At 45.6% G+C, this 14967-nt stretch overlaps 1 protein-coding gene across 1 annotated transcript in view; it reads right to left on the bottom strand.

The window, feature by feature from the left end:
• LOC147436623 (UDP-Glycosyltransferase superfamily protein) overlaps positions 1-14967 on the bottom strand; it is a 71448-nt gene that overhangs the window by 33033 nt on the left and 23448 nt on the right. Inside the window, exon 2 of the mRNA XM_086489468.1 lies at positions 3234-3895. Within this exon, the coding sequence (XP_086345594.1) occupies positions 3234-3895 (662 nt within the window). The remainder of the gene's footprint in view (positions 1-3233; positions 3896-14967) is intronic.

The following is a 14967-nucleotide window of genomic DNA, read 5'->3' as shown; positions in this document are numbered from 1 at the left end:
CGCAGTTATGTGTGGATTACACGGCCCTCAATAAGTTGACGGCCAAGAACAAGTTTCTTATGCCTCGCATCGAGCACATTTTGGAGTGTCTCAATGGGGTTATGATGTTTTCGAAGATCGACCTGAAGAGTGGCTACCACCAAGAATCACAAAGCAAGACATCTACAAGACCGCCTTTAGGACCAAACGAGGACATTACAAGTTCATTGTTATGTATTTGGTCTGATGGGTACGCTTGGTACTTTTAATCGTATCATGATACGTATCTTCATTGACTTGGTTAGTAAGTGCGTGTGTATTTCTCTCAATGGCATTCTCATTTTCTCAACTTCCTAGAAACAACATGCTATCGATGTAGAGAAAGTTTTAGCCTGATTGGATGCTTATTGTCTTTATATTGTAGTAAAGAAGACAGAATTTTTTATGACTACTGTTTGCTATTTGGGCTACATCATCTCTTGCAACGACATTCGGCTCGATCCTGCTAAGGTAGGTGAGGTAACAGAGTGGCCTATGCTTGAGACAACATATGATGTTCACTCATTTTTTGGGTTTGTATCAAGCATACAGTTCTCACGTTAGACACTTTGCACACATTGGCGCACTATTGTCTAATTTGTTAAAAGGTGTCAGGACTCGCCGTCAACACGTAGTGGTGACCGATGCCACTAAGAGTGCTTTTGAAGCGCTCAAAGTAGCAATCACAAAGGCACCCTGCCTCGTCCTTCCCTCTTGAGAGAAGCCTTTTGATGTTTGGACTGATGCTAGCAGCATTGCTATAGGTGCAATTTTACAACAAAACAATCATCCAGTGGCATTTCTATCTCGTACACTAAATAGTGCTAAGAAGAATTATTATGTCAATAATAAAGAACACTCTCTCATTCATGCATTGAAGCATTAGAAGCATTTCATTTATGGGTGTGAATTTTTCGTTCACACAGATCACCAAGCACTTGGCTTCAATCTATGCCTAGTGCACATTGGAGTGTTTCGAGCAATTTGGTGGTATGATTGAGTATGTACCTGGAAAGTCTAACCTTGTTGCTGATGCATAGGTTCATGGTTTAAAAAGCAATCGTTACAAGCACTTAATGCCCAAGGTCCGTGCTGGCGAACGATGATAGCTCGAATCTGCAAAGGTGAGGAAGCGGTAAGTGAGGTCCTTGTGGTCGTGGACATTTTGCTCTACAAATGGCGGTCCCTATCCGAATTAACTCCTCTAGAGAGGCGTCTATGATATGATGAGTCGCTAGTGGATGAGGATGTAGAACCTCTACTAGCACTGAAAAAGTATATAAGTGCTCTCCGTGTTGGTAGCATGGGGCTCTTGCTTTCTTGTCCCTCAAGAGTTCTCTATATGACACCTAAGCTCCAATAAAAGAGCCAAAGACACCTTTACTCCTCAAGACACAAGATCCGGCACAATGGTCCAAAGCCTCAAGGAAAAATGCAATGATCCCTCAATTGAATCTCATCATAAAGAGTACAATGGCATATATAGTGGTCTTTTGACTCCATCTCTTGATGAGTCATGACACTTTTGACGTATGCGATCTTTTTGTGATATACCCTCATATCTACCCATCCCCATTCTTAAAGTATGTGAGGAGGTACGCATCTGGCCACCAGAACCTTATGAGAGATGTGTGCCCATGTATATGGGACATATGATAGACCTGTCTGGAGATAGGTGTAAAAAATGCTTTTGGTAGTGCACCATTCTTTTGCCAGTGGTTGTGAGGGCGTGATTCATGTCCGCTCCATGTCTAATTTCAGAATATCCATCGAACTGACCCCGGTTATGATCTATGTGACTAAGGTCGAGGAAAAAAGGGCAGTCAAGAGTGTAATCAAAAGGAGGGAGTGCATCGATATTGAGGCCATGCAAAGCCATCCACTTGCGCATCTGGGTATGCCAACATTGGGTGTCCCCCTCATCAACAAGTTACTTGGAGGATGTGAGTGCTAATCAAAGATATCATTCCAAGGATAGCTCCTATATCATGTGAAGAAAAGTAACTACGCAAAATAGTCCCTCGGTAACCAATAGAGCGGTCCCCATCTCAGCCCTCACTATCTTATGCGGTATTGATGACTTACATTAAATCATGCGTACAATCATCAACACAAGTAGCCTTTGCATATGCTGCCATCCACAAAGTATTGCCATATTTAGGGCTTCACATAGCACCGGAAGTGAGAGGAAACTTGGAAGGGCTGCTTTTATAGGGGTTCAGTGACCTTGAGTTTTAAAGGTTATCACTATGTTGTGTGTCAAGAAAAGCACACCTTGAATTCCAAAAGTCGCCACTAAAATGTGTGAGAAATGCAGACCTCAAATTCCGTAGGTCAGTGGGTGCACTATGTGTGAGGAAAACACACATCGAGTTTTGATGCACTGGCCCCGAGGCTCAGAGTAGAAAATCCTCGTCGTTTGCGGGCAACAAAACTCAAAATTTGTGGCAGTTGAATTTCCCCTCAAAGTGAACGAAGTGCAAATGTGCGCACACAGTTTTAGGGTACTATGAGGCTCGTACCTCCGCTAATGATCTATTTGACTTGATCCATGACATTGCATTTATCCTATGCTATATGCTGGTGTTTTCAGATGCCCACGGAACTCTAAGTTGTAACAACACCCATCAAACATGTGTACAAACCATTTATCGAAGAGGGCTCCAAAATTGGAGAACTATCTAATGCGCGCCTTGTCCGAACATGCAGGTCCTGTGAACAAGCTCACAAAGTTTCTTGAAAAAATTCCCTAGGCCCAATAGACAAACCTTGGCTCTCAAGAAATGGTAGTAGCATGTCCATGTGTGGCGCATAGAGCCACGTGCACGTGACAACAGATTTACAAAACATGGGGTTTTGAAGATGTGCTTAACAATGCATGAGCAAAAGGTTGCACTCCTACACAAAATTATTCAAAATGACCAGGGACGTCTACGCAAATCTTGTCTCAAAGAAACTTGCATGGCGCATGAGTACCAGTCACATGGAGCCCATTCCCATTCCACAAATTGCATGCAAATCCAGGAGGATACAAGAGAGGAGGCCTTCTAATTGTGCTCAAGGCTCAAGCTTTGCCTCCTTGCGATCAGACCAAGCATCCACATCTTTAGGAATATACCACCATGAATGATTCAATTCAGTCGAATGTACTACTTTACAGAGAGAGAGCAAACAAAAGCATACATTAAGTTGAAACCTGAGGGCAAAGGTCCAACCTGTGAATTCATCACATAAGTGTCTGATGCAGCATACAGTGAAGCCACATGGACTGTAGAGGATGTCCAGAATACTGATTCTGCAAGATGTGGGTGATCACAAATGAATTCGAGCATTTTCTTGATATAATCTACTTTGTTGCTTTTGGAGCCCACTGATCCAATTAGCAGCCTAGGCCTGGGACCCCTGAAAATGTGCCTTTGATCACTTGAACCTTCTTCACCTTCTACTGCTGAAAGGCCATCCAAATCCTCAATCACCATATTTACAGCTTGAAGCAGCTTTAGCTGACCCTTTCCAGGATTTATGCTGCCTAAAGTGGTTAAAAGTACATCCTCAGGTTTTAGTCCCAGCTCTGCTCTTACCATATCTCGCAGCTGTTGCATGGCTCTTTCTCTATCGGTGCTTCTTGGATACAATCCAGCTCTCAAGGAAAGTTCTTCATTTACACAAAGGGGCACAACTTTAATCTTGTGAGGTAGAAGAATGCCTTCTGAATCAGACCACGCTATCCACTGCTGCAATTGTACTTCAGAAAGGAAGATGAGGGCCTTAGATACGCCAAGCATGTGCTTAGATCTGTCAAAGTACTCCTTTCTGTTTTCCATTATCCACCATACTAGTCTCTTAGGGCCTTTCTTGTTTTCCAGCTCGTACTTTTCTGCATCATATCAACTAAACATATTACAAGTCAGCAATTCATACACCAAAGTATAATTCAAGTCCTGCCAACTGATAAAAGAAGCTTCCAACAATGTATCTGAAAACTTCAAACGATGCAACTGCAGAGGCAAAATGTAGGCATACTTATGTTTGCATGTATAAGTATGAAAGTATAGCAGCTAAAGAGGATTCTGTTGTAGCTTGTTGTGAGTAGAGCTACTTTAATCAGTTTCAGCTCTGCACATTACAAAATGTCATACAATCACAGCCATCTTTTCTAGCAGCAGCAGGGGCAATATCTAGCCAAAAGAAGCTTTTGAAACGTATACAGTCCCTCTTTAATGGCATCCTACCATGGCTCACCAGAAAGCAAACCAGTGTGCCCAAGAAGCAAATGCTTCCAAATTTTCGAAGTCAATGCTACCAATATAAGCTCGCATGTCCAATCTATTATGCCCAAACGTTTCACTGAACGCTGAATGACCTCCATTAGTTAGCTAGACATGCTCCATGTGTTCCACCTGTGACCCAGAGCAAAACTTCTACCAACATGTAGATACTACCCTGATCAACTTAGGTAATGTTCATATATCCCAAAGGTCTATTTTTCATTTATTAGGCTCCATAATTGTGCAAAATGTTGACATGATATCTATGGACTCGTGGAGATCTCAATTTACTCTGTTCATAACTTGCAAAATGCAAGTTGTTTAAAGCTTTAGAAGGATATAGGTGTACTTAGGTCTTGGGCTTTATCTTGCAGTCATCTGGGTAGTAGGTATATACACTACTATTCATCTCAATAACTTTTGAAATGGTTTTGAGAGACACAAAACGCTAGGTATAGTGAAGAGGGGGCGTTCAGCCCCCCATGACTACCATGTGCAGAAGACCCAATACACAATGACCAGATAATGTGGAAGTGGGTACCCCCCTGGCCCCATAAATAGGTGCCCAAGGGGAGGTAGGGCAATGCCTGGAAAAATGCCCCACGACCCAACAAGAAAAGAAATATATATGAAATATATGAGGGCACCGAGACAAGGTGGGCGGCCGCCCAGAAGTGGGTGGCCAGCCCGGAGACATACTAGCCGTACATGTATGCCCTAGACCTAAGTGAAGCAGCAGAGTGGTGTCTAACACCCCCTCTCAGCACCGGATGATGAACAAACCGCATGAAGCCAAAGATGTGCTGCAACGTCCACTAAAGGACAATACTCTCGTGAACTCCGCGAGTGTAGCAGCAGTTTGGGGAGTCACGATCGCCAAGAAATCTCCACGGTAAAGTGCCGTCACGAGCAATGTAGTAAACTGTTGTACTCTGCCGATACACGGTGAAGATACTGCGTGAAGGTCCCGAACTAAGTGTGAAAAACAATTCCTTGTCGTAAAAGAAGTGCCAATAGACCTACAAGTGTCCTGCCCAATAGGATCTGTGGTGTCTGTAGTCAAACCATCTAGAGAAAATAGGGAAGCCCACAAACCGTCATAAGAATAACCGGAAGCCTATCAACGCATGAACCTGCAACCAGTGTGGCCACGTCGCTAAGCTGTAAAACTCCAAGAAGGCAACATGTAGCAATCTGCGCCGTAAATGTCCTCCGAATCAAGGAAAGCCAAACTAAGCAGTCTGCATTGTAGAAGCTACCGTAAGCTGTAGAAGTCACCGGGAGACCGCACGGACCACCAACGGATGGTGTCCTGTCAGTAGGTAGGGTAATCCAAGATGAGGGGAAAGCCTGACTCAACAGTCTGCGTTGTGAAGGGCCTCTGAGAAGAGGTGTGGTCAAACCGAACCATCTGCACCGCAATCGTCCTGTAGAAGTAGGGAAGCCAGACTGAGAAGTCTGCGCTGTGAACCTCTAAGAAGAGGAAAGGCCATACCATTGTCTGCGTCGTCTTGCTTGTATCTCCTGCCTCCAATCCTCCGATGTCAACCAAAACAAAATCCGCACCAACAACGCCACCAAACTGCAAGTCAGTATGGCTCTCAATGTGAATGAGCTTGGAGTGTCCTACTGCACAAATCAAGGAATAAGTCTGCTGTAAAGTTATCGAGTGTAAGCAACTCTGAAGGTAGCAATCCAAATGATCACGAGTGTAGAAGAGCAACTGCACTACCATCCAAGCCAAGCTCCGGGTGACTCCGGATGTAGTCGCGCAGGATGCCTGATCTCCCGCATCTCGCACGTAAACTCTCCAAGAGAGTCCAAAGCATTGAAGTCCCACTCCAATTTGTAGATCCAAGCTATGAACCTGTCCAGGAAGAGATCCAAGATCCTCTTCCCAAGTCCATGCAGATGCTTCTGTGTAAGCAAGTGATCTGACATGTCGAGGTCAAGTGGTAAGTGTCTGTCCACCCAAGATGGTGGTGTCTTCTCTGGGAATGTCGGAATCCCATATGCCATGAGCATGGCCATATCTCGTATGAACTCCTTTAACGAGTCCATAGGTGTGTCCAAAACAAACATGTCACGTGCACATCTAATCCTATGTGCATGTGGACAAGCTATCTCAGGTCTACGGTTCAGGTTAGCCTAGGAAGTGTTATGGCACGTTTGTGAGCATGTGCGCAGGCCGTGCATGTTCAGGCACTTAGTGTAGTTGCATATCCTCTGATTGCACAACCCAGTACCAACTAGCATGTTCACTTTCCAGTTAGTGTACCCAATTTTGGGGCAATACATTATTTGGTATTTTTATCATTTTTATTTCCCATTTTATAAGGTCGTGGGGCTGTTGGGAAGACTGCTCGACCCAGTCTTATCCAGCTATATAAGCAAAGGGGGGGCGCTCACTAGAAGGCAGAAGAGCAGCAGAAGTTCATACACATCTTCTCAACAAGACCGGCAGAGAGCCTCAACGTTTTCAACCATCAAGACACCTTTGCGCTTTTGGACATCCCAGATCAGCCAACGTTTTTAGATCCAAGCACTTGGCGTTTGCAGATTGCAGATCGGGCCTAGCATTTTTGCATCTTGCAGATTGCCTAGCGTTTTCAATCATCAACACTCCGATTCAACCATACAGGTTAGCGTTTTCAATTTCCAGCCCTTAGCCCTTGCAAATCGACCCCTTAGCTTCGTAGATCTCACCTACGCACAGCAGATCCTCACCATGTCGTCGGATCAGCCAACGTTTTCAGTTTCAGCCCGCTGTTTGCAGATTTCAGCATCTGCGTTTTCAGCGCATCATCGTCAAGTCGTCACCATCGCCATCCTCGCCAACACAGTGACAATATTCAGCAGAAGGTCAGCGTTTTCAGATTTTCAGCCCGTCCTCATCGTCGACATCGTAGGCAAGTCCATTGCATCTAGACCACTGTATCAAATTTGTGCAATCCATAGCATAGACCTCTCTCACCATAGAGAGGAGGCCCTTGGAGGAAGGTTTGAGAACCGTTAAGTGTCGTATTCTTCTCTCTCTCTCTCTCTCGTTCTCAGCACTTTCATTCACAGTAGCATTCACTTTGTTTGTGATCATTGCACTCTCTCTCTAAGAAGAACGGAAGGCTCTCCCTTCCGTAAGTAAAAGGAACCCTTGAGCACAATTCGGAGCACTCATCTTAACCAATATCAACATTCACTGCTGCTGCACCTTACATTGGTATCAAAGCTTTTTGGCAGTGTTCTGTATCACTCAAGGAAAGAACAACAGAAATTTTTTGCTTGTTGCAATGGCGCATAACCCAAGTCCACTTGGGCATGTCAATTCCTAATCGTGTTTTTGAAGAGTGGCAGGTAACCCAATAAAGAAGGGCTTGTTGAGCCTCCCCTTGTTCCTCTTTTCACTCATTGAGAGCGGACTGTGCACTTAGTGGCCGGCCAATCGACGTGAGGTGGGAAAAGGCAACTTTGGTGGTGTGAGCGCAAGGCCACCGAGGGGTGCGCCCGCACGGAAGAGTCGAGCTCGGGTAAGAGAGAAGCCTTCTCAAACACAGATTGCAAGCTAAGAACCCAAGTACCTTACGAACCCAAGAACCCAAGTACCCAAGATCTCATTATATGGTCTCACCCGAAGCGGGATGGATACTTTGCGTGAAGGTGATGAGAGTGGAGTCGGAGAAGAAGAAGTTTCTACACCACGAGGATTGTTCCCTGATCCTCCCCCATCCCCATCTACGCCACGTTGCACCAAATCCTATGGAGGCTTTGGCCAAGTCGATGATGGACATGATGCTACAACAAGAGGCGCAACGCGCCACCATGGATCGCGATCACGAAGAAAGAAGAGCAGCTACGGAGCTTCAGCACGAGCAAGCGCATTGAGCTTCAGTGCAAGCAAGCGCGCGAAGCTCAACGCATAGCGGCCTAAGAAAGACGAGCGGCTTTGGAATTAGAGCGTGAGGCGCAAAGAGACCAACGCATGTAAGAGTTTTTCCTACAAGTACTCACCTTGAAATCCGAGCCAATCAAGGATGTGGACGGTTCATCAGGTAGCACAAGTACAGATGCGGACTCCAACAATCAAGTCACTGAGAAGTTGACGTTCAGTAAGTATGACGGTAAGATGGATGCAAATGCTATTCATTCTTGGTTGCACCAATTTAATGCTTACTTTGCCAGTTATGTATTCTTCTAACCGTGTTTTGCAACTCGGCACCCAATTACGCAAATCGGATGAAGAGCACAAAGAGGCATTCCTTTTCGGGTTGGACGAGTATATCAAGTTCAATGTCGAAGTCCTCGACCCAATAGATCTCAACAAGGCGGTAGCGATCGCTCTCGCGCTGGAGATGAAGCACAACAAAGGAAAGCCCGAAGGAGAACAAGTCTTCTCACAAAACCTCTTAGAATCCTCAGAACCCACAGAATGGTAAGAATGGTAACTCTTCTAGTCCATCTTCCTCTAATCCTTCGAAAAAGACCTCTCAAAATGAATCTAAGGGTAAAGCTAAAACACTTGCTAAACCTAAGCTAACCCATATGAAAAAGCTGCACAAGGAATTATAGGAGGATACATAATGCCAGAAGAACAAATCATTTATGCAAAGGAAGGTCGATGTTATCAATGTCACGTCAAGGGTCATATAAAGAAGACATGTCCTAAGACAACACCACTTAAAGAACCCCAAGCACCAACAGCTACCACAAGTACTTTAGTGAACCAATCTGATTCTCCACATGTCTCTGATGCTCTCTAATCATGCCCCATTTTCTTTGCATTTGAGATTTCAGACTTTGCCTAGACAAGGATTTTGCATACCTAACTTGGTATTACATGATGCTTCATTGTATTAGTTGATTCACGATGTTTGGATGCACATTAATTTTGCAGATCCGGCGTCTCATCTAGCTATATGCTGAAAGCGCGAAGCACAGGCTACCGGGAGATGCGTGGTGAAGGAGTGCAGGATTGGGCCAGATGCAGCCAGGCGTGGGTGCAGGAAGGGGGTAGCGCTAGGGATTGAAGTTGCACACACACAGAGAGAGAGAGAGAGAGAGAGAGAGAGAGAGGCTCGTACGTTTTTAGGAAAACTCACTAATGTTGAGTTGTGGGTTTTCCACCTTTATTATAAGTGACCTTTTACAAATGTGTCCAGGTTCACATTGAACTTGAACAAAGTATAAAAATGTACATAAAGTGTACATAAGGGGTTATTTAGAGCCTTTAACCCAACAACCTCCCACTTAAAGGCATAAATGATGAAGGAAACGCTGTTTTGGCTGAATTCTGTTGCTTCAAACACGCTATCTGTTGATCTCTTATATGCTGTTGAAAATCGTTGTAGTACTGCCGTCCAAAAACGCTAAGAGTGGCTGAGTTTCTGCTGAAAAAACGCTACCTGCTGTAGCATGAAAAACGCTGAATAGGCTGGCTGAAAAACGTTGTACAGGCTGGCTGGAAAACGCTGTTTAGGCTGGCTGAAAAACGTTGTATAGGCTGAGGCTATTGGCGATGAAGCTAGCTGCTGAAAACGCCAAGGAGCCTAAGAGGGAAACGCTGGAGTTGCTTGGAGAAACGCCAACAAAGGGGGGAGAAGTCTTGCTTGAGAGAGAGAGGGGGAACCTGCTGCATTTGTGCCTGTGTTCTCCTTGCTCTTCTGCCAAATGGTGCTAGCCCTGGTTTCCTTATATATTATCTTACCGATTTTGACCTACTCAGTTCCCAACAAAAGTCACTTAATAAATAAGTGGAAAATGTCAAAAATAGGGAAAATGGGTTTTAATGCACTGGAAAATGCTCATGATGGATTCTGATGGTAATGTTGATGATTATGCTGTGTGCAACCAGAGGATATGCATCTACGCTAAGTGCGTGGGCATGCACGGTCTACGAACAGACTCACAAAAGTGCCAGAACACTTCCTAAGCTAGACTAACTGGAATGATTGAACCCTTGTCATGCTGTAGCTTGTCCACGGACACATAGGGTTAGATGTGTTACGTGACATCCCCTCCTTTTTAAAGTGAGGTACTGGTACCGAGCTGCATGGCTTCCTTGTAGTCTGCCAACAACTCTTGGTAATCTTTGAAAAACTCTTCGTTGACCCACACTGCTTCGTGGGTCCCTCGATCCTTGAACTTCAAAAAGGATTGTCTCACTTGCTTCCTCGAACCATGTCGAAACTGATGCAACAACACTTGCTCCGGCTCCATGACCAGCTTCATCGATGATCTCCGGTTCTTCTTCTTTCGAAATGTCCTTTGGAGGTGTTCCCTGAAACACTTTAAACCAAGAAACATGGAAAACATTGTGCATTGACCATGAGTTAGGCAACTGCAATTTCATTGAAACCTCATTTACGTTTTTAATAACTAGAAATGGGCCATACATTCGAAAAGACAACTTGGGACACTTCTTTTCAACTTGCTTAAGACGTTGCTTCATGATTACTTCTTAGTTATAATGTACAACTGACACTCATCCAAACGGGTTAGTATCCTTTCGACATCCCTTTCATGTTGTTCCCACGATGCAGAAAACATGAGAATATCATCCAAAAAGATGAGCACGCATACACCGACCGTATCGCCAAAACGGCCTACCATGAGACGATTAAATGTACCCACGGCACCGGTCAATCCAAAAGGCATAACAATATACTCCCATTGCCCTCACTCGGTGCGAAAAGCGGTATTGAAGATATCGCCTTTGAATACCCGTACTTGATGGTATCCACTCTTGAGATCGACCTTTCTGAAAACCTTTTCCCCATTCAACCTATCAAGGATATACTCAATGCGAGGCATCGGAAACTCGTTCTTGACGGTCATCTTGTTCAAAGCCCTGTGATCAACACACAAACGAGACGAACCATCCTTCTTGCGAACAAACAAAATAGAAGCACCAAAAGGACTTACACTAGGACGTATGAATCCTCTGGCTACCAACTCCATGAGTTGTCGCTCTAACTCTTTCTCCTGTGTCTTGTTCAAACGGTAGGGAGCCTTACTGAGAGGCTGTGCTTCCTCGATAAGCTCAATGCGATGGTCCTCCGGCCACTCGAGTGGGAGATGGGGTGGAAGATCATCCTGCAAAAAGAGATGCTTAAACTTGGTAAACAAATCTGAATACTTGGTTGGAGCCTGAATGCTCTGAGAAATTGGAGCAGCATAGATGAATGCCGCTTGTGCTCCTCGTCGTAATTCACGCTTTACCTGCACATGAGAAATGAGAGGCAAAGAATGCAAACCCTCCTCAGCACGAATGATGATGGGGACGTCAGTCTTGGCATTTAATGTGAGAGTGTTAGCCTCTCAATCAATGAGAGGGTTATGCTCACGAAACCATCTAATGCCCAAAAGCATATCACACCCTGAAAGAGGAGACACGAGAAATTTTCTGCGGAAAGCAGCTTGTTGAACTGTAAACAGCATATCAAGGCACTCTTTCGTGATGAGAGAGTCCATACCAGGAGCGAAGCCAGAAACCTCGAGAGGAGGAGGGCTCTCTCAACAAGAGAGGCACTAATCACATCATACATACTGCCTGGATCAAACAATATGATAAACCGTTGACCCTTTACATGACCATAACACTTCATGAGAGACTCATCAATGTGTGTGTAATAGACATGAGAAAATTCAGCTTGGTTCATTAAAGTGCTTGTGGTTGCTGTGGGTGCGGTGCCTTTGGTTCTTTAGGTGGGGCTGCTTAGGACAAGCCTTCTTAATGTGACCCTTGACGTGACATTGATACCATCTACCTTCCTTAGCATAAATCACTTGTTCTTCAACCGTGATGTATCCTCTTATAATTCCTTGTTGTGAAGTCTTGTTCTCCTTAGGCTTTCCCTTATTGTGCTTCATCTCCTTTGCGAGAGCAATTGCTACCGCCTTGTGGAGATCGATTGAATCAAGTACCTCCACATCAAACTTGATATACTCGTCCAATCCATAAAGGAATGCCTCCTTGCGCTCCGCATCCGATTTGCGTAATTGAGTGCCGAGCTGCAAAACCCGATTAGAGAAAGACATAATTGACATACCATTTTTCTTGAGAGCGCAACAATCGTCCTTCAATCGTGCGAGGTACTGAGGTGGCATAAATCGCGCCTTGAGCTTGTCTTGGAAATCGGTCCAACTGAAAGAGGGGGGCGTGAATTCGTCGGCTTCCTCTAGGTGCGCGGCTAATTGCGCCTCTTGCCATGCGTGTACCGATTCATGGCATCACCGGCAAGGTACATAGCTGTCGTCAAAACTTTGCTATTTCCTGTCTTCTTAGTTGTCGCAAAATAAGAATTAAATTGATGCAACCAAGAAGGAATAATCGTAGCATCCATCTTACCATCATACTTACTGAACTCGATCTTCTCTGTGACAGGGTTGTTGGAGTCCGAATCTTGGCTTGCGCCACTTGAGGAACTACCAACATCTTTGACTAGCTCGGACTTCAAGGCGAGAACATGTCGTACAAACTCTTGCATGCGTTGTTCACTCTGTGCCGCACGCTCCATAGTTACCCGGAACGTGGAACGGGAACGGCGACGGGATCCCCCGCGGAACGGGGGAACGGTGAGGGGTCCGGAACGGGAACGGCGCGGAACGGGAGGCATAAAAACACCCAAATAATGCAATTTTAAGCTCTGTGTGATTCAAATATAGTAGTGTCAGAGTCCTTTGACTCTAATACTCATAGAAAACTTGATTTGAAGACCATTCAACCTTACTATGGCCAATGTATGTCGTATAGGCTTGAGAGCTTGAGGGGGGAGGGACGCGGAGAGAGAGAGAGAGAGAGAGAGAGAGAGAGAGAGCTTAAAAGTGGGAGACTCGACTCTCGAGAGAGCTTGAGAGAGAGGGGGAGAGGGAGAGAGCCTTGCCGACTAACAAGGCTAGAGCTTGAGAGTCAAGACTCGAGACTCGAGAGGGTAGAGCTTGAGCTTTCACCCTTGAGAGCTTGTGTGCACTGTGAAGGTAAGGGGTGGGGGGAAGGGCATTTAAGAAAAGGGAGCCTCACAAGATAAAGCTCAAAAATCTGAAAATCTGCCATTCCCAGCCGTTCCGGGCCGTTCCGAGCCGTTTCGGGCCGTTCCGGGCTGGCCGTTCCGGTACCAAAAACCCCTGCGGAACGTCTGGCCATTCCGGGCCATGAAGACCCTCCGGAACGCTGTTCCGGCGTTCCCAACCCATAGGGAGGCGTTCCCTGGTAACACTGGCACGCTCTGCTTGACGTTCTTCAGCCGCCTAGCGCGCTTGATCACGCTCACGCTCAAAGGTGTCTTGTCTGAGTTGGCATTCACGCTCCAAGGTTTCTTGTCTGTCTTGGCGTTCACACTCCAAGGCTTCTTGTCGTTCTGCTTTTCTTTCTAGTTGTGTCATCGCAACGCTATTCGTTTCTTGTTGTTGTGCCATCATCGACTTGACCATCGCCTCCATAGGATTTGGTACAATCGGTGGCGTAGATGGGGAAGGGGGAGGGTCGGAAAACCTCTTGGTGAGGAAAACTCTTCTTCGCCACTCCCATGCTCACCACCTCCATGCGAAGTATCCATTCCGCTTCGGGTGATGACCATACACTATAATCTTGGTTCTTAAGTTCCCGAGGAACTTGGGTTCTTGGGTTCTTGGGGGTCTTGAGTTCTTGAGGTTCTTGAGGGTCTTGAGGTTCTTCTTTCGCTTGCAATCTGTGTTAGAGAAGGATTTTCTCCTCACCCAAGTTCTTCTCTTTTCCGCGGGCGCGCACCCCTTGGCGGCCTTGCGCTCACACGAAGGTTGCTTTTTCCCACCTCACGTTGATTGGCCGGCCGCTAAGTGCACAGTCCGCTCTCAATGAGTGAAAAGAGGCACAAGGGGAGGCTGGACAAGCCCTTCTTTCTTGGGTTTCCTGTCACTCTTTAAAAACACGATTAGGAAATGATACGACCAAGAGGACTTAGGTTACGTGCGACCGCAACAAGCAAAAAAAAATTATGTGGTTCTTGTGGTTCTTCCCTTGAGTGATACAGAACACTGCCAAAGCTCTGATACCAATGTAAGGTGCAACGGAAGTGAATGTTGAACTTTGCTCAAGATGAGTGCTCCGAACTGTGCTCAAGGGTTCCTTTTACTTAGGGAAGGGAGAGCCTTCTGTTCCTTTAGAGAGAGAGTGCAATGGACACAAACAAAGCGGATGAACATTGTGAATGAAGGTGCATGAGTCTGAGAGATAGAGAGAGAAGAGAATACGACACCAAATCAGTTGTCAAACCCTCTTCTAAGGGCCCCACTCTCTATGGCGAGAGCGGTCTACTTATGATTGCACAAATCTCTACAATGCTTGGACTTGCCAATGATGTCCACGATGATGAGGACGACGACGAGATGGGTTGAAATCTCAAAACGCTAATGGCTGAAATCTGCAAATCTTTATCTGCTGAAATCTGGCTCTTTGTCGGTGACGATGTCGATGAAACGAAGATGCCACGACGACGCGCTGAAAACGCAAATGCTGAAATCTGCATTTTCCGGACTGAATCTGCAAACTTCGCGGGATCTGACCGTGCGGCGAGGATCTGTTGCGGAAAGGTGAGATCTGCGAGGTTCGGGACTTCTTCTACGGTAACTCACTGCTGAAAACTGAAAACGCTGGTTCTAGGGCTGATTTGGTCGCAAAGATCTGCAACAACGCTAAAATGTCTTGCAGATG

This window comes from Adiantum capillus-veneris, chromosome 18 (genome assembly GCF_014529385.1).
Source record: "Adiantum capillus-veneris isolate H3 chromosome 18, ASM1452938v2, whole genome shotgun sequence".
In the NCBI taxonomy this organism is placed as follows: domain Eukaryota; kingdom Viridiplantae; phylum Streptophyta; class Polypodiopsida; order Polypodiales; family Pteridaceae; genus Adiantum; species Adiantum capillus-veneris.
The sequence above is the reverse complement of the archived record's forward strand: the minus strand, read 5'-3'. Positions and strand labels throughout refer to the sequence as shown.